The sequence below is a fragment of the Panicum virgatum genome, chromosome 5N (assembly GCF_016808335.1).
Source record: "Panicum virgatum strain AP13 chromosome 5N, P.virgatum_v5, whole genome shotgun sequence".
NCBI classification, from domain to species: Eukaryota; Viridiplantae; Streptophyta; class Magnoliopsida; order Poales; family Poaceae; genus Panicum; species Panicum virgatum.
The window spans coordinates 69,299,959-69,316,612 of NC_053149.1; the positions used below are offsets into that span (position 1 = coordinate 69,299,959).

General features: G+C 49.8%; 2 protein-coding genes across 2 annotated transcripts; one reads left to right on the plus strand and one right to left on the minus strand.

Annotated features, from left to right (window-relative positions):
• The first annotated feature begins 1,081 nt into the window (after positions 1–1,081).
• Positions 1,082–2,418, plus strand: LOC120673930. Its single transcript, XM_039954977.1, has 3 exons — positions 1,082–1,648; positions 1,758–1,822; positions 1,905–2,418. The coding sequence occupies exons 1-3, from the start codon at positions 1,315–1,317 to the stop codon at positions 2,067–2,069; spliced, it is 564 nt and encodes a 187-aa protein (XP_039810911.1). The 5' UTR covers positions 1,082–1,314; the 3' UTR covers positions 2,070–2,418.
• Positions 2,419–2,485: 67 nt separating this feature from the next.
• On the minus strand, positions 2,486–6,894 carry LOC120673929 (probable serine/threonine-protein kinase At1g54610). The gene is made up of 7 exons (XM_039954976.1): positions 6,505–6,894; positions 5,404–5,709; positions 4,037–4,354; positions 3,732–3,947; positions 3,419–3,519; positions 3,226–3,343; positions 2,486–3,054 (listed from the first exon to the last, which is right to left on the minus strand). Exons 1-7 carry the CDS (start codon positions 6,748–6,750, stop codon positions 2,692–2,694), a joined length of 1,668 nt encoding a protein of 555 aa, XP_039810910.1. The 5' UTR covers positions 6,751–6,894; the 3' UTR covers positions 2,486–2,691.
• Between the last annotated feature and the right edge of the window lie 9,760 nt (positions 6,895–16,654).

Here is a 16,654-nt window from a genome sequence, read left to right on the forward strand (position 1 = left end):
GTAGACACATGAAAGCAACACAGCAGCAAGGCCGGCAATGGCTGATGACTTTGCTCGCCAGCAGGAGGCAGAAGAAGAAGAAAGGGCGTGTCATTGTGCCGATGGCAGTTGCCTAGCCGAAGCCTGCAAGCTAGCCCTTGGCAATGAAAGCACTGGCTGGATACCATTAGGGCTCCTCCACAGTGTCAGTGTGTGAGGTGCACCGGTTGCCTGCCTGAAAATGCAACAGGGAGACGCAATCAATGTGCTCTGTTCAGCCAGTTGGGTTGCTTGCTTGCTTGGTTGCCTTCAGGATCCTGGGATGAATTATTGGGTGGAGAGGAGATCACGGACGGCTTCTAGAACGTGAACAGAAGAGCTCCGATCCATGCACGAAACGCGGTCTGGATAGCAGAATGGCTGAATAAAATTGCAGAAGATAACGTTCAGGTTCAGTTGTCTGTTCACTGCAGCCCGGAGCGGTGTTGAAGTGTAACCTAACGGCTATAGTGTGTCTGAAGAAGGAAAGGAATGCACCATCTTCTGAAGAAACTTTTGTCTGAAGAACAATAACTTGCAACAGATTCTAGTCCTGGTTTTTCGAGATCCACAGTCACTTTTTCACGTGCTAGTCCTAGCTCCGCACCAAACCCTAGGACCTGTCACGAATGAGGCTGCATTCAGCAAGCGGTAGGTTCCATTCACATGGAGCCGCATAAATCGCCTGGAGCAGTTGAGCTACCTGCACGTAGCTCAAAAATGTTTCGAGGAAAACAAATACATCTAACTGAATTGAAGATGTAAAAGTATTGAGCCATACTACAATACAAGCGAGAGCTTTTCAAAAAACAATACAAGCGAGTTCTACCTGCCCATGTTCAGAAATTTACAAAAAAAAAAAAACATGCAGGTAGAGAAGCTTTTCTCCTAGAGACCACCATTTGAAGTTTTTTTTTTTGAGCCAGGGCACACACCATTTGAAGGAGCCGGGCTATTGGTTTTTTTTTTTGACGAAAAGTTGGCCCCATCTTGCGTAGCGCACCTTCGTCACATAACAGCCCATCAGGCCCAGCAAAGCCCATCCCGGAGCCGCCTTCTGCCAGGTGGGACCGACCCTTCTATCATCCGCCCGCCAAATCTGGGCTCCGCCCCGAGGAACCCGCGCCGCCGCTCGCCGGCAGCAACGGTCTGAACCGCCCGCGGGCGCGTCTCCTTACTAAGGCCGCCGCGCGGCGCGGCGCACGGGACCATCGCTTCCGATCATCCAACGCTCTGGCTCCCGGTCCCGCCTCCCGCTCCCGTGCTCGCTCACGGGCCTCCCCTTCGCGGGCCGCGATGGGGTGCGGGGCGTCGACCGGCGGCGGGGCCGAGCCGCGGCGGCGGGGGTGGGCGCGGGCAAGGGCGCTGGAGCACAGCGAGGCGTCCACCTCGGGTCTGCTGACGCAGGGGCAGCAAGGGCAGGAGGCGGAGTCCTCCGCGGGGTGGAGGCGAGGCAGCAAGGTGGCGCCCGAGCCCAAGGGGCAGCATGAGGAAGCCTCCGCCTCCGCGGCGTTGCGGCCGTCGCCGGGCTCGCCCAGCTTCAGGTACTACTGCCAGAAGACGGCGGCCGTCGACAAGATCGTGGCCGACGCCGACAACAGCGACTGCTCCGTCATCATCGACCGATCAGGTGCTTCATTCAACTTGACGCGCGCGCAGCTCTGCCCTTCCTTCGTTGCTCGTTGCTTGAGCTGCATTGGTGCTGACACTTGTTGGATCATCCTTCTCCTCCTCTGCAGCGACGACGCGCCAGGCGAGCAATAGGGACGAGGTCGCCGTGACCATTGCCCACGAGTCCAGCCAGGTAGCAAATTATGAATTGCATATGCACATGTGGATCGGATGGAGCTATGGTGTCTCCTAACTGCTGATGCACAAACCTGCAGGTGTCTGAGCATAAAGAGGGAGCCAGGTGGCTTAGGTTCAGAGGCTTGTCGATGGTCACCGCCGCTTGGTGCAACTTGTTCAGCCGCCACACCAGCAAACCTTCGCCTCCTCCTCCTGCAGGATCACATGATCCTCCCCCTGCTGCTGCTGCTGCAACCGTATGATCTCATCTCTGATCACGCAGCGCTGTATGTGATCTTCATTTTCTACGTCTCAGCTTGTAAAAAACATAGCTGATTCAGTCATCTGTTCACGGTGCTAGCTCTGCATCATTTGCTGTTTTCTTACTAATCTTCTTGGTTAGTGCTTGAAAGCTACTAACCCTGTATTTGACAAACTGATTCCGTAAATGATGTAAGGAGCATGAGCACTGGACTGCTACTGTTGCCATAGAGAAAAACACAAATTAGCGTTCGGAAAAGAGAGCAAATCTGGAAGCTGTTTCGCCCAAAAGTTTAGACGGTTGTGTAGCTGTAACATTGGTGTGAGATTATTGAGCAACGACATTAAGCATCCCCTTGATCCCTTCCTTTTCTTTTCCCTCTCATTCTGGTGCAGTGATTGAAGCTACAGAATTGGGTGGGGATGTTCTCAGATCTTACTCTGTTGCTGATGAAATTTTGCGATCCATTATGCAAAACCAATGCATTATATTATACACAGCTCTAATTGATAATACTCTCGAACTATACAAGTAAACCTATCCACTGTGGTTGAAAATCACTGGCTAATGACTAGCATCTATGAAAATTAAAGGACCAGAAAAGGGGGAACATGGTTACAATGTCATTTGACCGGGCCTACCACATTTCTCCCTTTGCCTCTGAATTGCTCCCTATTCTTTCTTCTCACTTCCATTGGATGGCCAAGTGAGTAAGGCCGGAATGCACCGATGAGAACAGCGGAAGGCGCCATACTGAGGCTTGGCTTGGCCTTCTGCATGCCCTTCTTCGGGCTATTCAGGTAAGATTTCATGTGACCGAATAATAGGCTTGGCATTTTCTTTAGCTCCACAACTGAAGATGTGAAGAATTCTTCAGTGGTTCCATCAACTGATGAATCTATGCTATATCCAATCGACGCATCCAAATGAGGTGGAGGAAATCTCTCAAGTTTGGTAGTGCTCGTGCTTGTTACCAATCTTGGTACCTGAAGATAAAATCAGCATACTTCATCATTTATTCGTTGTTTTGTGCCTAAACAGTTGCTTGAGTGTGCCTTTTGGCGTCAACATTCCCAGGACTGGTGGCAATATAAGCATGATGGTGTCGAGGTTTGAGTAAATGATTGTTGCATAGGAAAAGCGGGCAGCAAACACACCTTTGGATTCGCTTGCGGCTTCTTATTGACATCTGGAGTAAATACTCTGCGCCCAGGATTTTGCGAAGCATGCTGTTGATTTTTATGACGTTCTACTGACCCATTAACCCTTGACTTCCTGAAAATATACAAATGTTTAAGTTTTCATTCAGCAAAATATAGCAACGAAATAAGTGCTATGAGGGCGCCAAACCTTTTGTGCTTCTCGTACTTCAGTTTCACGTCTCTTTCTTTACATGGTGGATACCGCGGAAGGCTTGATGGTTCACAGGCATACGGTTCTGTCCTGAAGAACTGTGTCCACGCAGAAAACGAGAGCTTGATAAGTACAGTTGAACAAAGGATCACCTCATGAGTTCCTACTCAAAATTAATCAGAAGCTAACCCTAATCCATTCTTTTGCATACTGTCTGCCATATTTTTTCTCTTTATTTCTTCTCCTTTTGTATGTGTTCCATGTAGCAGTTTATTTTAAATTGGGTGAGGGTCGATAGGGTAGGATTAACCTCACTGTTCAGAGCATCAGTTGCAGTGCCTCTCATATCTGGGTCAATTGACAGGAGAGTCTCGAGAAGCGATAAGGTAGATGGTGGCAGATCTTTAAATTTTTCAGCTAGACACCGTTCATATGGCTTGAACGTAGGATGAGCGAACTTCATTTTCTCCCAGTAATCCTCTGATGGAGTACCACACAACTTGAAAATCTTGTGCAATTGTTCCACCTAAATAAACCACTTGTTAAGAGCTAAATCAAGTGATATCCTGCACTATTTATCCAAAATTAACATTTCAACTGGACCAAACTAAGTACCTCTGTCCTTCCAGGGAATATAGGCTGACCAAGAAGCAGTTCTGCCAATATGCAACCCACACTCCAAAGATCAACACCAACGCCATAGTGAGTTGCTCCTAACAAGAGTTCAGGTGGACGATACCAAAGCGTGATCACTTGGCTAGTCATTGGCCGCACGTTATCAGGATCATAAGAGGTGGCAAGTCCAAAATCAGCTATCTTAAGAATCCCATCGCTGCTGACAAGTAGGTTCGAGCTCTTGATGTCACGGTGCAGAACACCATTGTTATGACAGTGTTCAATCCCGGAAAGTAATTGTTTCATGTAGCATTTGACCTGCAAACAAGGAGCTAGACTTTATGAATACGACACATAATGAAGTCAGGAATACGTTTGTCAGTAATTTGTGTTGATGAAAAACACCTACTAATTGGAGCCTTCCTTTTCAGAAAAGAAAGTAATTGATAACCTTCAACTATATGAATGCCAGTGAGTCAATTTTTACTGAACCAGGTTGACCCATTTCCATGGAGTCCAAACGGCAATACAGAGCTTTACAGGATAGAGAGTTTCAGAGATAAAGTCCAGTCCGTTAACTGCAGCCAAAGTTGACAGCTGAAATCTTTGTAGTTCGTTGAAGGGATTTTGGGGAAGCAGTGTGCGTGTAAAAAGCATGAAATGCCTGTCTATGTCAATTGGACTCATGTGTTTAGACCTTGGAAATGCTCTGCTTAGTCTAATAGGTTTACAAGTCCACATCACGGCAGTGTTTGCTTCTGGCAAAAAGCTAAAGCAAAATTCCACCGCAAATAATCAGTCAATGATTCTTCTTCTAGAACTAAAGGAAGAAGTTACATCAATTACGAAGTATTCGGTCCCCCAAATAGAGGACTTGACTGGCAGGTATATGCTGACAACGCCTACGTTAAGTTATTAGTAAATAGTAAATCCAAGTTCTTTCCAACACATGCAATTTATTTTAGCAAAGAACTCTGTGTTCTATTAGAGATCATCCATTTGCCGCAGTTGAATTCACAAGCATAGTAGTACTGACTTCTGGCAATCCTAAGTAGCCAAACTGCATGATGCCAATTTTACTTTTAGTGATAAGTTCCCTATCACAGACTATCAGGAAACCAAAAGGGGGTTGGTTAAACTCTCCACATCATGAATCAGAATCAGAGGTAGCTAGTTTATCAATTTTGTGCATCACCAATGATTGTAACTCGTATTGCTTGTCGCACGCAGATTCGCCTCCGAAAACTACTGAACAACTAATTTCCAGGAACTGAGAGAGATCAGTATAGCTGGCGTCTGATGATGCTCGTACACTTCATTGTTTCATGTTCACGGGGGGCAGTATGTAGCAGAAGCAGTGATCGTACCTGAGGCAAGGACAGGCGGCGGCCGGAGGCAGTTGCGCAGGCGGTGAGGCCGGTGAGGTCATGTTCCATGTACTCGAAGACGAGGTAGAGGGACGGCGCGGTGTTGAGGCGGGAGGTGACGAGGCCGTGGAGGCGGACGATGTGGGGGTGGTCGCCGAGGCGGCGGAGCAGGGCGATCTCCCGCGCCATGAACCGCGCGCTCTCGGCCTCGCCGACGCCATCCACCCTCACCTTCTTCAGCGCCACCACGCGGCCGCTGTCCACGTCAATCGCCTTGTACACGTTGCTGTATGTCCCTGAACCTATCTGCGAGGCCACAGAAAAAAAAAAAGATCGCAACTTATTTTTTTAAAAAAAATGGCTTCAATTGGACGAGGAAAGCTAAGGAATTTACAGTAGTTGATTCTTTCTTTTCGTTTACTGATTCATTGACTCGGCTCTAACTCTAAAAAAAAAGTTAGAAAAAAAAAATCCGCAACAACTCGTTTCTTTGAAAAGACCAGAGAGGATAGCATTTACAGGTACTCACAACCAATACGAACATTGCAAGTTGACTTTTCCATTTGTCCTTACGAATTACGAATTCTTGTAACACGGACAAGCACATAAAGTATGAACGTAAATGATGGAGCTGTGGCGTTTTAAATCTCAGGAAAGCTGGGGATTTGTTCATCTCTGCTTATTTTTAAGCACCCGGTTCTAGGAATTTGGAGCTTGTTTATGTGTTGAGATCACCATTTGCTTTATTTTCTTCCTTTGATGCTTACAACTCATAATTGAACAAAAAAGAACCCATTGCTCTTTTCAATTCAGAACAAGAAAGCCAGAAAGATCTTTTTTTTTCCTTCCTTTGGAGTAGGTGATACGCCAACAACTTACGATGACCAGAAAAGGCAAGAGCTCAAATTACTTGCCGAATTCCGCAACCGACGATCATGTACGACAAGGACGATCAAACAAATCGAAGCAAAGGATGAGAAAGGCAAGCTGAAATCTTTCCCCCAACAACCCCGCTGTTTCCATGAAAAGGCCAAACTTTCCCGGTAATTAACCGCCGATCAAGCACGGGCGCGCGGCGGAAAGGATCGTCATCGTCCTCACCTTCTCGAGCTTGTGGAAGGCGTCGGCGCCGCGGGGCGCCCATCCGCGGAGCGCGTCGCCGGCGGCTTCGGAGAGCCAGAGCGGCCACCCGGACGCGTCCTTCCTCACCGCCGCTATGTGCTCCTGCTGCGGCGCCTGGAGCTGCACCTCTGCTGCCTTGTCCCCTCCTCCCGCGGCGGCCGCGGCGGCGGGGAAGAAGAGGGAGGAGCCGGGCGCGGTGGCGAGCTTACCGAGGATGCAGCCCATGGCAGGGCCGCGTCATGTGCGGCGGGGGTGGTCACCGCCGGCGGCGCGGGGCGGTTGCGAGGAAACCACGGGAGGACGCGGGAAGTTGAGGAGGAGGGAGGGAAATGGGAGACCGCCTCAACTCTTTTGTGACGAGTCTTTTGTGAGGACGGTTTGGCACTCTGGATTTTGGACTACCTGGCTGAGTGTTACAGTGCAGCTTGACTTTTAGATAAATGTGAAAACAATTTTTTTTGCACACAATGTTTCTTGTGCTTGCTTAATGAGGAGGTCGTCACTTTATACTTTTGTACCTCAACTGCACCTCTATAAGCACAAGCAAGAGCTCGGTGAAAGAAAGAAAAAAAAGGAAAACAAGTTTCACCTTATACTTTTGTACCATTTTCAAGATCCTAAGCTATGCATGTTTTTTTATTACGACTGATTATATGCTAATTAAAAAAATAAGGAAAAAGTTACCAGGTATGATACTCCCTATGTTTTTAAAATGTGATGTCATATATTTAAAAATAAAGGGAGCACTCTTTCAACGTTCTTATGTCATCTCAAATAAGACCTTACACAATTTTGTGAAATAACATATCTTGAAGGATTTCTTAGACGGAGCCAAATTTAGCACAATAAAGCTAAAAAATGGATAATAAAGCTAGTAACATGGGTGACCCTATTGTGTTAAGTCCTTCTGTATCCCTAATAACTAGGGTTTGAAGATTTGAGTTGATTGATGATGGGGGCCTATCTGTTTGACGAGAAAAGGTTCCTCCGGAATTAAGGGGTTCACACTTGACACGGAAAGTGCTGTCAAAATTCAAAAGCTCCTTTTTATACGGGAATAAAGATGTTTCAGTTCATTCATTCATATTACTAATCGTCAGCGGAAAAAAACAATTAAAATTTATTAAGTCACTCATGTACAGGTACACGCAAGTTGGTTCTGAATTTTTGCTACTACAAGTTATAAAGAAAAAAAATACTCCCCTCATTAGCCAGCTAGTCAGAGAATCCATACGAACAAGCTTCCAAACAAATGCTGTTTTCCTTGTGGACATCTGGATCCGGAACCCAGTTTTCCATGCATGCGTGATGGACCCGCTGCATGCGCGTACAGTAGCTATCAGAGTAGGAAACGAAATAAGGCTCGGTTTGGTTCCGCGTTATAAAATTTTTGAAAAAACATCTTTTTATATTTGAAGTACTAAATATAGATTAATCATAAAAATAATTACAAAACTCGTCTGTAAATCGTGAGACGAATCTAATGAGCCTAATTAATCCGCCATTAGAAATTATTTACTGTAGTATTACTGTATTAATTTAGCATCTAATTACAGCCTAATTAGGTTCATTAGATTCGTCTCGCCATTTACAGACAGCAGTCGCAGTACGTTTTTTATTTCGTCTAGATTTAAATCTCCATGCAGGTGCCGATTTTTTTTTGAATTTGAAATTTTGCATCCAAACACGGCGCAAATACTCCTTCCTCCTTTTGCAGCCTTCTCTTTACTGCTTTTCCCTGCACCATCGATCGTGATCTCTCTTCATCCCTGACGGGTCCGGGCGCAGGATCACAGATCTCGGGGCCTGCACCTCTGCCCCGTCTCAGCTCAAGCCAGCACCCAGCAGCCATGGCTCGAGCAGCACAGCTCGACTGACAGTAACAGTAACATCACATCTAGCCAGCCCAGCCCACATTGGTGTTTTAGTTGGTGAAAAAGTTTGAATTTTGAACATTTCGTTGTTATTTGACAAATAATGTCCAATCATGAACTAATTAGGTTTACAAAGTTCATCTCGTGCTAATCAGTTAAACTGTGTAATTAGTTATTTTTTCCAACTACATTTAATGCTCCATACATGTGTTCGAAAATTTGATGTGATGGACACTGTGCAAATTTTTTTGGAAACTAAAAAGGACCAGAGTTTGTTAAAAAAAAAGTGAGTGAGAGAGAGTGGGCGGCCAAACTTTCGGTGAGGGTTAGTTGCATGGAATCGGTCCCTGCAAGATGAAAGACCCAGCATTTAGCAATCAGCAGCAGCTGTTGCTGTTGGTATGCGCAGCAAGATGGAGATCATTATTGGGCGATAAGTGGTAGTGCTCGGCTCAGTCACACACCAACCGGTCACCAAATCCTTCCACGAGCGATCAGATTTGGTGCTGGAGTCCTCGTAGGTCATAACTGCTGCCTTCTCCTTTAATCACTCTGTTCGTCAGCTCCAGCAGCCTCCAGCCCAACAGTGTTTTTCTCTCACACCGCTCTAGCACCAGCTTCCAACCACCAACCAGCCAACAGTATTTTTCTTTCACACCACTCCAGCCACCGGCTCCAGCTCCAGCCCAGCGAACAGAGTGAATCTGGTCGAAACAACTGAACAATATCCAGGCAACCTAAAGATTATTCATCATGCCCGAAGAGGTTGCCTGCAAATAGTTCCCTTCTTTTTCAGACCATGACCTGCAAATAGTTTAGATGCCTGTAGATCATGTTCAGGGGGTTCGGTTGTTCACGAGTTGCCATCTACCTGTGTGGATGAGTATGTCTAGGAGATAAAGAGCTTACCTGAAAACAGTTGAACATCCATAATTTCATATACAAGATTCTCTTTCTCCATGGCCTCTCGACCAAACTGTCCATGAGAGGAAAAAAAATAGGGGAAGAGTTGGGTGTAGATGTGTCTCGTATCGGCACTGAGTCGGTCTGTTGAGGAGTTGCCATCCTTGTGCATCCGTTCCACGGCACCGTTACTTACAACTGTACCTGTATTCTGCAGTGACGCTGGGGCAACAGCAGAGACTACTGTGACCCCTAATCATCAAGTACAGCAGTTACTCCCCGACAGCAAGACAAAACAGCCTTAAACATCTTTTGTTTTTCCTTTTGCTCTCGGTGTTAACGAAGGCTGTCAAAATCGTGGCTGTTCTGTCCTATTTGGTCGCATGTATGACGACAAGTCAATTTCTCATAAAAGAAATTGTTTTCCTTACGCACTGCATTTCACCCAGACCTGGCTGAAAGTCTTCGCAGTCATCTTCCAGTCTCACTCAGCCAGCCCTGAGGGTCCAGTGAAGCAAATCTCTGCCGTCTTGCTTGGGTCACTGCGGGTGGCCCCGGGTCAGGGCATGCATGGCAGCAGCGGTAAGCCGTTGACCATGTTCTCGGCGGCTTGTGTGCCTTCACCGCCACGATGACCGGGCCGGTATAAATCGGGGCTCTGCAAGAAGCTTACTCGATTAGCATAGGAAAAAATATGATGTTAATATTGAAATATGAGATGTCAAAAATGAAGAAAAATAATTAAATAACTAAACTCGCTAGACCGTGGAATAAAAAATTGCCAAATTAAAATTACTGTAGGTTAACGCATGAGTCGCTCGCTCCTCGATCGAATAATACTCGATGCGTCACTTGTATCTCAGCTCAAGCACCCAGCCGTCCAGGTCTAGCCGGAAGAACGGCGGAACGGACCAACAAAAACGGCGGAATAGCAGCCGCCGGAGATAAATAAAATCGATCGATGCTCAAAAAATTCATGCGGTGGCGTCTGGTGTGACCGTCTTGATCGGGGACTATCGCGTAGGTGGCCGATCGAGGCATGCGGCGAAGAGCTTTCAGTTCGGCCTACACCAAAAGATCTGGACTGTGCCGCGTGGAAGTAGACTGTGCAGTATAGCCTAGAAGAAAAAAGTAGCCGTGGAAATTGAGGGCCTGTGGCATCGGCCATCGTACAGCCGGGACCCCCATCTGGCACGGCAGTTGGAGAAAGCGAAGTAGTACTATGCTGTAGCAGCATGACTAGCGTCAGAAGGGTCGCATCGGCACTTTACCGTGCAGCTAGCCATACTGTTTGGGCTTTGGAGCTTTAGATATGCTACTACTGCACCTGAACTGTAAGCCTGTTCTGAAAACACATGAACACGAGCAGCTTGTAATTTTAGCTGCCTGAAGAACGTAGGATCCAAGAAGGAACTCGTGATCAACGTTGCGGGCTGCACCCGGACACCCTGACCCATCGGTGCATGCCGATTTTTAGACGATCAGACATATTCCCCTTCCATTCAGAGTTTCTGATGGACCAACCACTCTCTGAAAAAGGGGGGAAAAACGTGTGGAGCTTTGACTGTAAAGTGAAGTCGCCAGTATCCACCGTGACTCCCGATCGACTCCGGCCTAACCAGTATCCACCGTGCAACTGGGCGGTTCCAACTCCATCAGACCATCACGCACGGCTGCCGGTGTTGGCAGCCGGCAATGGCACCGGCCGGTCACCTCAGCCAGCACCACCCCAAAAGTCTCGCCGGGGCACCAACCCCTCGTTGAAATCTTGATCTGCGTGCCTTGGGTGATCAGTGTCAGCATCCATGTCATCTTCAGTCATGGTCGTTGGCTCGTTGCTCCTCCTCCAGTCCTCCCCCTATAGGCATATCTCCTGTATATAGTATATATGATGATCGAGTAAATCATGGATAAGTATGGGTGTGTTTAGTTCACTTTGCATTTTTGTGTTTTTTGAAGGGAATCTTCAATATTTGAAATATTAAATGTAGACTAATCACAAAACTAATTATAGATCTCGTCTGTAAACTACAAGACGAATTTAATGAGTCTAATTAATTCATCATTAGAGCATGTTTACTGTAGCATTACTGTACCAATTTAGTGTCTAATCACGTCCTAATTAGGCTCATTAGATTCGTCTCGCGATTTACAGTCCATTTGTGTAATGCGATTTATTTTTTGACTACATTTAGTACATCATGCAAAGTGATTTACAAAAAATTTGCATTTTACGTTTTGAAATCTAAACAAGCCCTATATATATTATATTTATATATATGTATATAATGCTTGCTCGTCAGTCGTCACACATCGACTACTGATGATGCCTTGCTTTTGGGGTTAAGCAAGCGACCGGCCGGTCTTCAATGGCCGACGGCGACGCGCGTGATGTTTGGGGTGATTGGGTTGGCGACACTTACGCGTATGCTTGCTTGGTGGAGACAGATGTGGAAGCTGCGCTAGTGCACGGCCATTTTCAGCTACTTTTCGTCATCTTAGTTGCCACTAGGCGCTTGGCACTCGAGCGATCGAGAGAGATAGCCTTAGGATTTCCGTGTCAAATCGTGCCTGTGATATATGACTCCTCCAGATTTTTCTGTGTGAAACCGTGGCTGTGATTCTTCTTCTTCTTTTCTATTTTGTCTCTAACAGTGATAAATTACTGTCTGTCATCTCCTAGAGCCCCCGGACCCACCGCTGGATCCACCTCGGGCTGCAAATTTGTTCAAAGTGGACGGTCCCCTCATTTACATATGACCGAGTGTTCGACCTCTTCGATCCAGTCAACCCTTGGAGTTACGTTTCTTTCAACGTGTTTGACCAAACAGAACAGCCGGACGAAGAACCAAACTTTGTTTATAGGGCATATCTTTTTTTTTGAAAGGGTAAAACATTTTTGTCGTAGTGTTGCAAACCACGGCCGGGTGGCGGAAGGCACCCGCCCTAGCCCAGAGGGTGTGTACTCAGGGGGTAGCTAGTCTTAGATCGATCTCCCTCCATAACACAAGAAACACAGTAGGATTTAGAGTGGTTCGGGCCGCCGGAGCGTAATACCCTACATCCACTGTGTGCTGTATTGCCTTCCCACAAGCGTGAGGAGGTGCGAGAGCTTGAGTCTGTATGGATGTGGAGATTGTCCGTGTTCTAGCGGGCGTGCCCTCCCTTTTATATGTCCAAGGGGAGCACGTACACTGAGCGGGGCCCCGACATGTGGACCCGGCGATGTATTATAAACTACATTTTGGCCTTCAATGCCTCAGATCCGGAGATCTTGTCGTCGGCTTCCGTGCGTAGCTTCTGACCAGGGATGGTCTTGAGCTGTCCTGTCAGAGTAGAGTCCAGCCTCTGCAGCCGCGCGTCGAGGTCATGATGAAGCGCCGAACTACTGACTCAGTCCACTGTAGCAGCGTGCACTGTTGCTCCAGTCAGTAGCTGGTCATCATGACTCGTCGCCCCTGGGCGCGGCGCTGCGTCTTTAGTGCTTGCCTTGGTAACTGACGAGCCGCCTCGGTAACTGGCGATCCACAGTGTGGACTGACAAAAGCTGCCCCGTGCCCAGCGGCAGCAGAGCCTGCCTCAACCACTCGCACTTAATGCGGGTGGGTGAGGGAGCTTCCAGCGAAAGGCTTGCGCCCGCGCCCGCGTCTGCGCGACACGTGGCGGCTCCGGACCCCTCCCGAGCAGCTAGCTGAGCCGAGAGCTCACGGGGGGTCCGGATGGCACGTGGAGGTCCCGGACCCACCTGCGGGAGTCCGGATGGCACGTGGAGGTCCCGGACCCACCTGCGGGGATCCGGGTCCGCGGCCACAGGTGCTGAGCATTTCCACCTCTGGGACACGCGGTGACACCGGACCCGTCCCCGAACGGGAAGCGGGTCCGGGACCGTTGGTCCGGTGAGATGGAGTCAGAACCCAGGAGTCCGGCTGCTCAGCTCCTTAGGGCGTAGTTACGGATAACTACGCGAGTCTTGACACAGTAGGAGTGGGTACCCCAGTTGTAGGGTACCGACAGAGGCCCCCGGGCCCGCCTCGGGAGAGGCAACAAACCCGCAGGTGGGGCCACTACTGTGAGCAACTTGGCTGCTTCTAGCGCCCAGCGGTGCGCGCCGCAAGGGTCTTGCCCTGCATCGTCCATCCTTTGGGTCACCTGCTGCATCATCACGTTTGGACCTGCACATGACTCAAGGTAGATGCTTAGTACCGTGCCCACGGGTCCCAAATCCTGTTGGCTGTAATCCTTTGAGATAGACAGCTAAGTTCAGTGAACGGAGCTCAAGGGGCCGGCCTTTAGGTTAAGAGAAAGTCCGGACCTCCAGGTTCCCAGTCCTAGGTACTACGGCACTCATTCACAGGAGGTGGTGCGTGCAGGCTTAGGGTACGGAACCAGGCTAAGCGGCTACACGGCTCCGGACCTCCCCAGAGAATGAGTGCGCTTCCCTGAACCTGTAGGTTCCCAGGGGTCCAAACCCCTCTCTTCCATGAGGGGTCTCGAGCTAAGTCACTAACTAGCCAACACAATTCGGACCACAATCACCGCACAAGAGTAAGAAGCCACGTGGGGGTTAGCGCAAACAGAATGCGTAAATTGAAATTGGAATGTAACATCCTTAGAGGCGAACTGAGAATAAACTTTTTCCTTTATAACTAGATGTACATGAGATGTGCGATGTAAGCCAGAACACGGGTTTATGAGGCCGGAGCTGTCCGGACCTCCGGGCCCCCAGTCTTAGGTACTACGGTACTCGCCCTAGGGAGGTAGAGCATGCAGGCTTAGGGTACGGAACCAGGCTAAGCAGCTACACGGCTCCGGACCTCCCCGGAGGGTGAGTACGCTTCCCTGAACCTGGTTCGCAGAGGTCCGGACCCCTCCACGAGGGAGGCTCACCGGACTGGACCACACGGAAGTACTACCTAGTTACAAAGGAAAAGGCTTTATTCCCTGCTGGGCCTCTAAGGGTAGGACTTACAGAGATGTAGAGTCGGGGGTGCGACCGGAGTCGGCTTTCCGCCGGAGAGCCACCAGAGTCGGCTTAGCGCGACCGGAGTGGGCTTTTCGCCGGAGCGGGCTTCGTGCGACCGGAGTCGGCTTTCCGCCGGAGCGGGCTTGGTGCGACCGGAGTCGGCTTCCCGCCGGAGCGGGCTTCGTGCGACCGGAGTCGGCTTTCCGCCGGAGCGGGCTTGGTGCGACCGGAGTCGGCTTTCCGCCGGAGCGGGCTTCCTCACATGAGTGAGGTATGCTGCGAGCTGGGATTTGTCGCTCCGCCGCTCGCAGCTTGTGAGGGGGCCCTTGACGGGCGCCCTGACTCTTGCCGACGTGCAGCGCGCGCCGCTGCCAACGGTGGCTGCTCCACGGGCACGGCTGCCCCTGGCGCAGTTGACGGGCGCCCTGACTCTTGCCGACGTGCAGCGCGCGCCGCTGCCAACGGTGGCTGCTCCACGGGCACGGCTGCCCCTGGCGCAGGAAGGCGAGGCGTGTGGCGCGGATGACGCCACACCCTCCGTCATCTCCACGTCGTCGTGGTGGTGGGAGTGCTCAACCACCCGAGCCATGGAGATGGGCAAGAGACGAACTGCGACTAGCTAGAAGCCCCTACCTGACGCGCCAAATGTCGTAGGGTTGCAAACCACGGCCGGGTGGCGGAAGGCACCCGCCCTAGCCCAGAGGGTGTGTACTCAGGGGGTAGCTAGTCTTAGATCGATCTCCCTCCATAACACAAGAAACACAGTAGGATTTAGAGTGGTTCGGGCCGCCGGAGCGTAATACCCTACATCCACTGTGTGCTGTATTGCCTTCCCACAAGCGTGAGGAGGTGCGAGAGCTTGAGTCTGTATGGATGTGGAGATTGTCCGTGTTCTAGCGGGCGTGCCCTCCCTTTTATATGTCCAAGGGGAGCACGTACACTGAGCGGGGCCCCGACATGTGGACCCGGCGATGTATTATAAACTACATTTTGGCCTTCAATGCCTCAGATCCGGAGATCTTGTCGTCGGCTTCCGTGCGTAGCTTCTGACCAGGGATGGTCTTGAGCTGTCCTGTCAGAGTAGAGTCCAGCCTCTGCAGCCGCGCGTCGAGGTCATGATGAAGCGCCGAACTACTGACTCAGTCCACTGTAGCAGCGTGCACTGTTGCTCCAGTCAGTAGCTGGTCATCATGACTCGTCGCCCCTGGGCGCGGCGCTGCGTCTTTAGTGCTTGCCTTGGTAACTGACGAGCCGCCTCGGTAACTGGCGATCCACAGTGTGGACTGACAAAAGCTGCCCCGTGCCCAGCGGCAGCAGAGCCTGCCTCAACCACTCGCACTTAATGCGGGTGGGTGAGGGAGCTTCCAGCGAAAGGCTTGCGCCCGCGCCCGCGTCTGCGCGACACGTGGCGGCTCCGGACCCCTCCCGAGCAGCTAGCTGAGCCGAGAGCTCACGGGGGGTCCGGATGGCACGTGGAGGTCCCGGACCCACCTGCGGGAGTCCGGATGGCACGTGGAGGTCCCGGACCCACCTGCGGGGATCCGGGTCCGCGGCCACAGGTGCTGAGCATTTCCACCTCTGGGACACGCGGTGACACCGGACCCGTCCCCGAACGGGAAGCGGGTCCGGGACCGTTGGTCCGGTGAGATGGAGTCAGAACCCAGGAGTCCGGCTGCTCAGCTCCTTAGGGCGTAGTTACGGATAACTACGCGAGTCTTGACACAGTAGGAGTGGGTACCCCAGTTGTAGGGTACCGACAATTTTCATTAATTCATAGGCAGGTTAGAAATGAGTGCAAAGTTGTCCCATTGAAGATTTGCCAATGCATCTCTTACTGGACAATGCAAATTATGGCTTAAAGCATTACAAGAGAAAAGGCAAGAAGTAGGAATCGAAGCCTGTCTCGCCATCTTTGCAAGCTTGTCAGCCACTTTATTGTTTTGTCTGCTAATCTTCAGGATGGAGCAATTTATTCCATGTGTCACATCTGCAAATTCAGCAAGAACAGGTCGCAGTGACCAATGGCCTGGGCTGTGTCGCAGTGAGGCCGTCCTGGCTGTTTTGGCTAGCACTTCGTTATCTGTAATCAAGTTAGCCCTATGTAAATTGAGTGCTCTAGCTAGTTTCGCCCCCAAGAGTAGAGCGTTTGCCTCTGCTTGTAGTGGCTCCATTGCTTACTGTATACCTACATGAAAAAAAGAACCAGAACAGAGACTATGGCTTGGAGTTGTTAGAATGAAAATACCAACTCCAGTTTGGTTGTAGGCAGCCGATTGTTGCCCACATACAAATGCATCACAGAAAATATTGGGGCCCTCTTGAATCTGCACAGATGCATTTAAATTCATACCTGACAAGTTATTACGTTGGCCATGATTTTCATGATCAT

Bases quoted from the DNA above. Each gene is read 5' to 3' on its own strand.
- LOC120673930 (XM_039954977.1), top strand. From the start codon at position 1,315: ATGGGGTGCGGGGCGTCGACCGGCGGCGGGGCCGAGCCGCGGCGGCGG. The intron at 1,649-1,757 runs GTGCTTCATTCA...CCTCCTCTGCAG, and splicing joins CGTCATCATCGACCGATCAG to CGACGACGCGCCAGGCGAGC. The intron at 1,823-1,904 runs GTAGCAAATTAT...ACAAACCTGCAG, and splicing joins TTGCCCACGAGTCCAGCCAG to GTGTCTGAGCATAAAGAGGG.
- LOC120673929 (XM_039954976.1), bottom strand. From the start codon at position 6,750: ATGGGCTGCATCCTCGGTAAGCTCGCCACCGCGCCCGGCTCCTCCCTC. The intron at 3,948-4,036 runs GTACTTAGTTTG...TGGTTTATTTAG, and splicing joins TATTCCCTGGAAGGACAGAG to GTGGAACAATTGCACAAGAT. The intron at 3,520-3,731 runs GTTAATCCTACC...GCGTGGACACAG, and splicing joins CTGATGCTCTGAACAGTGAG to TTCTTCAGGACAGAACCGTA.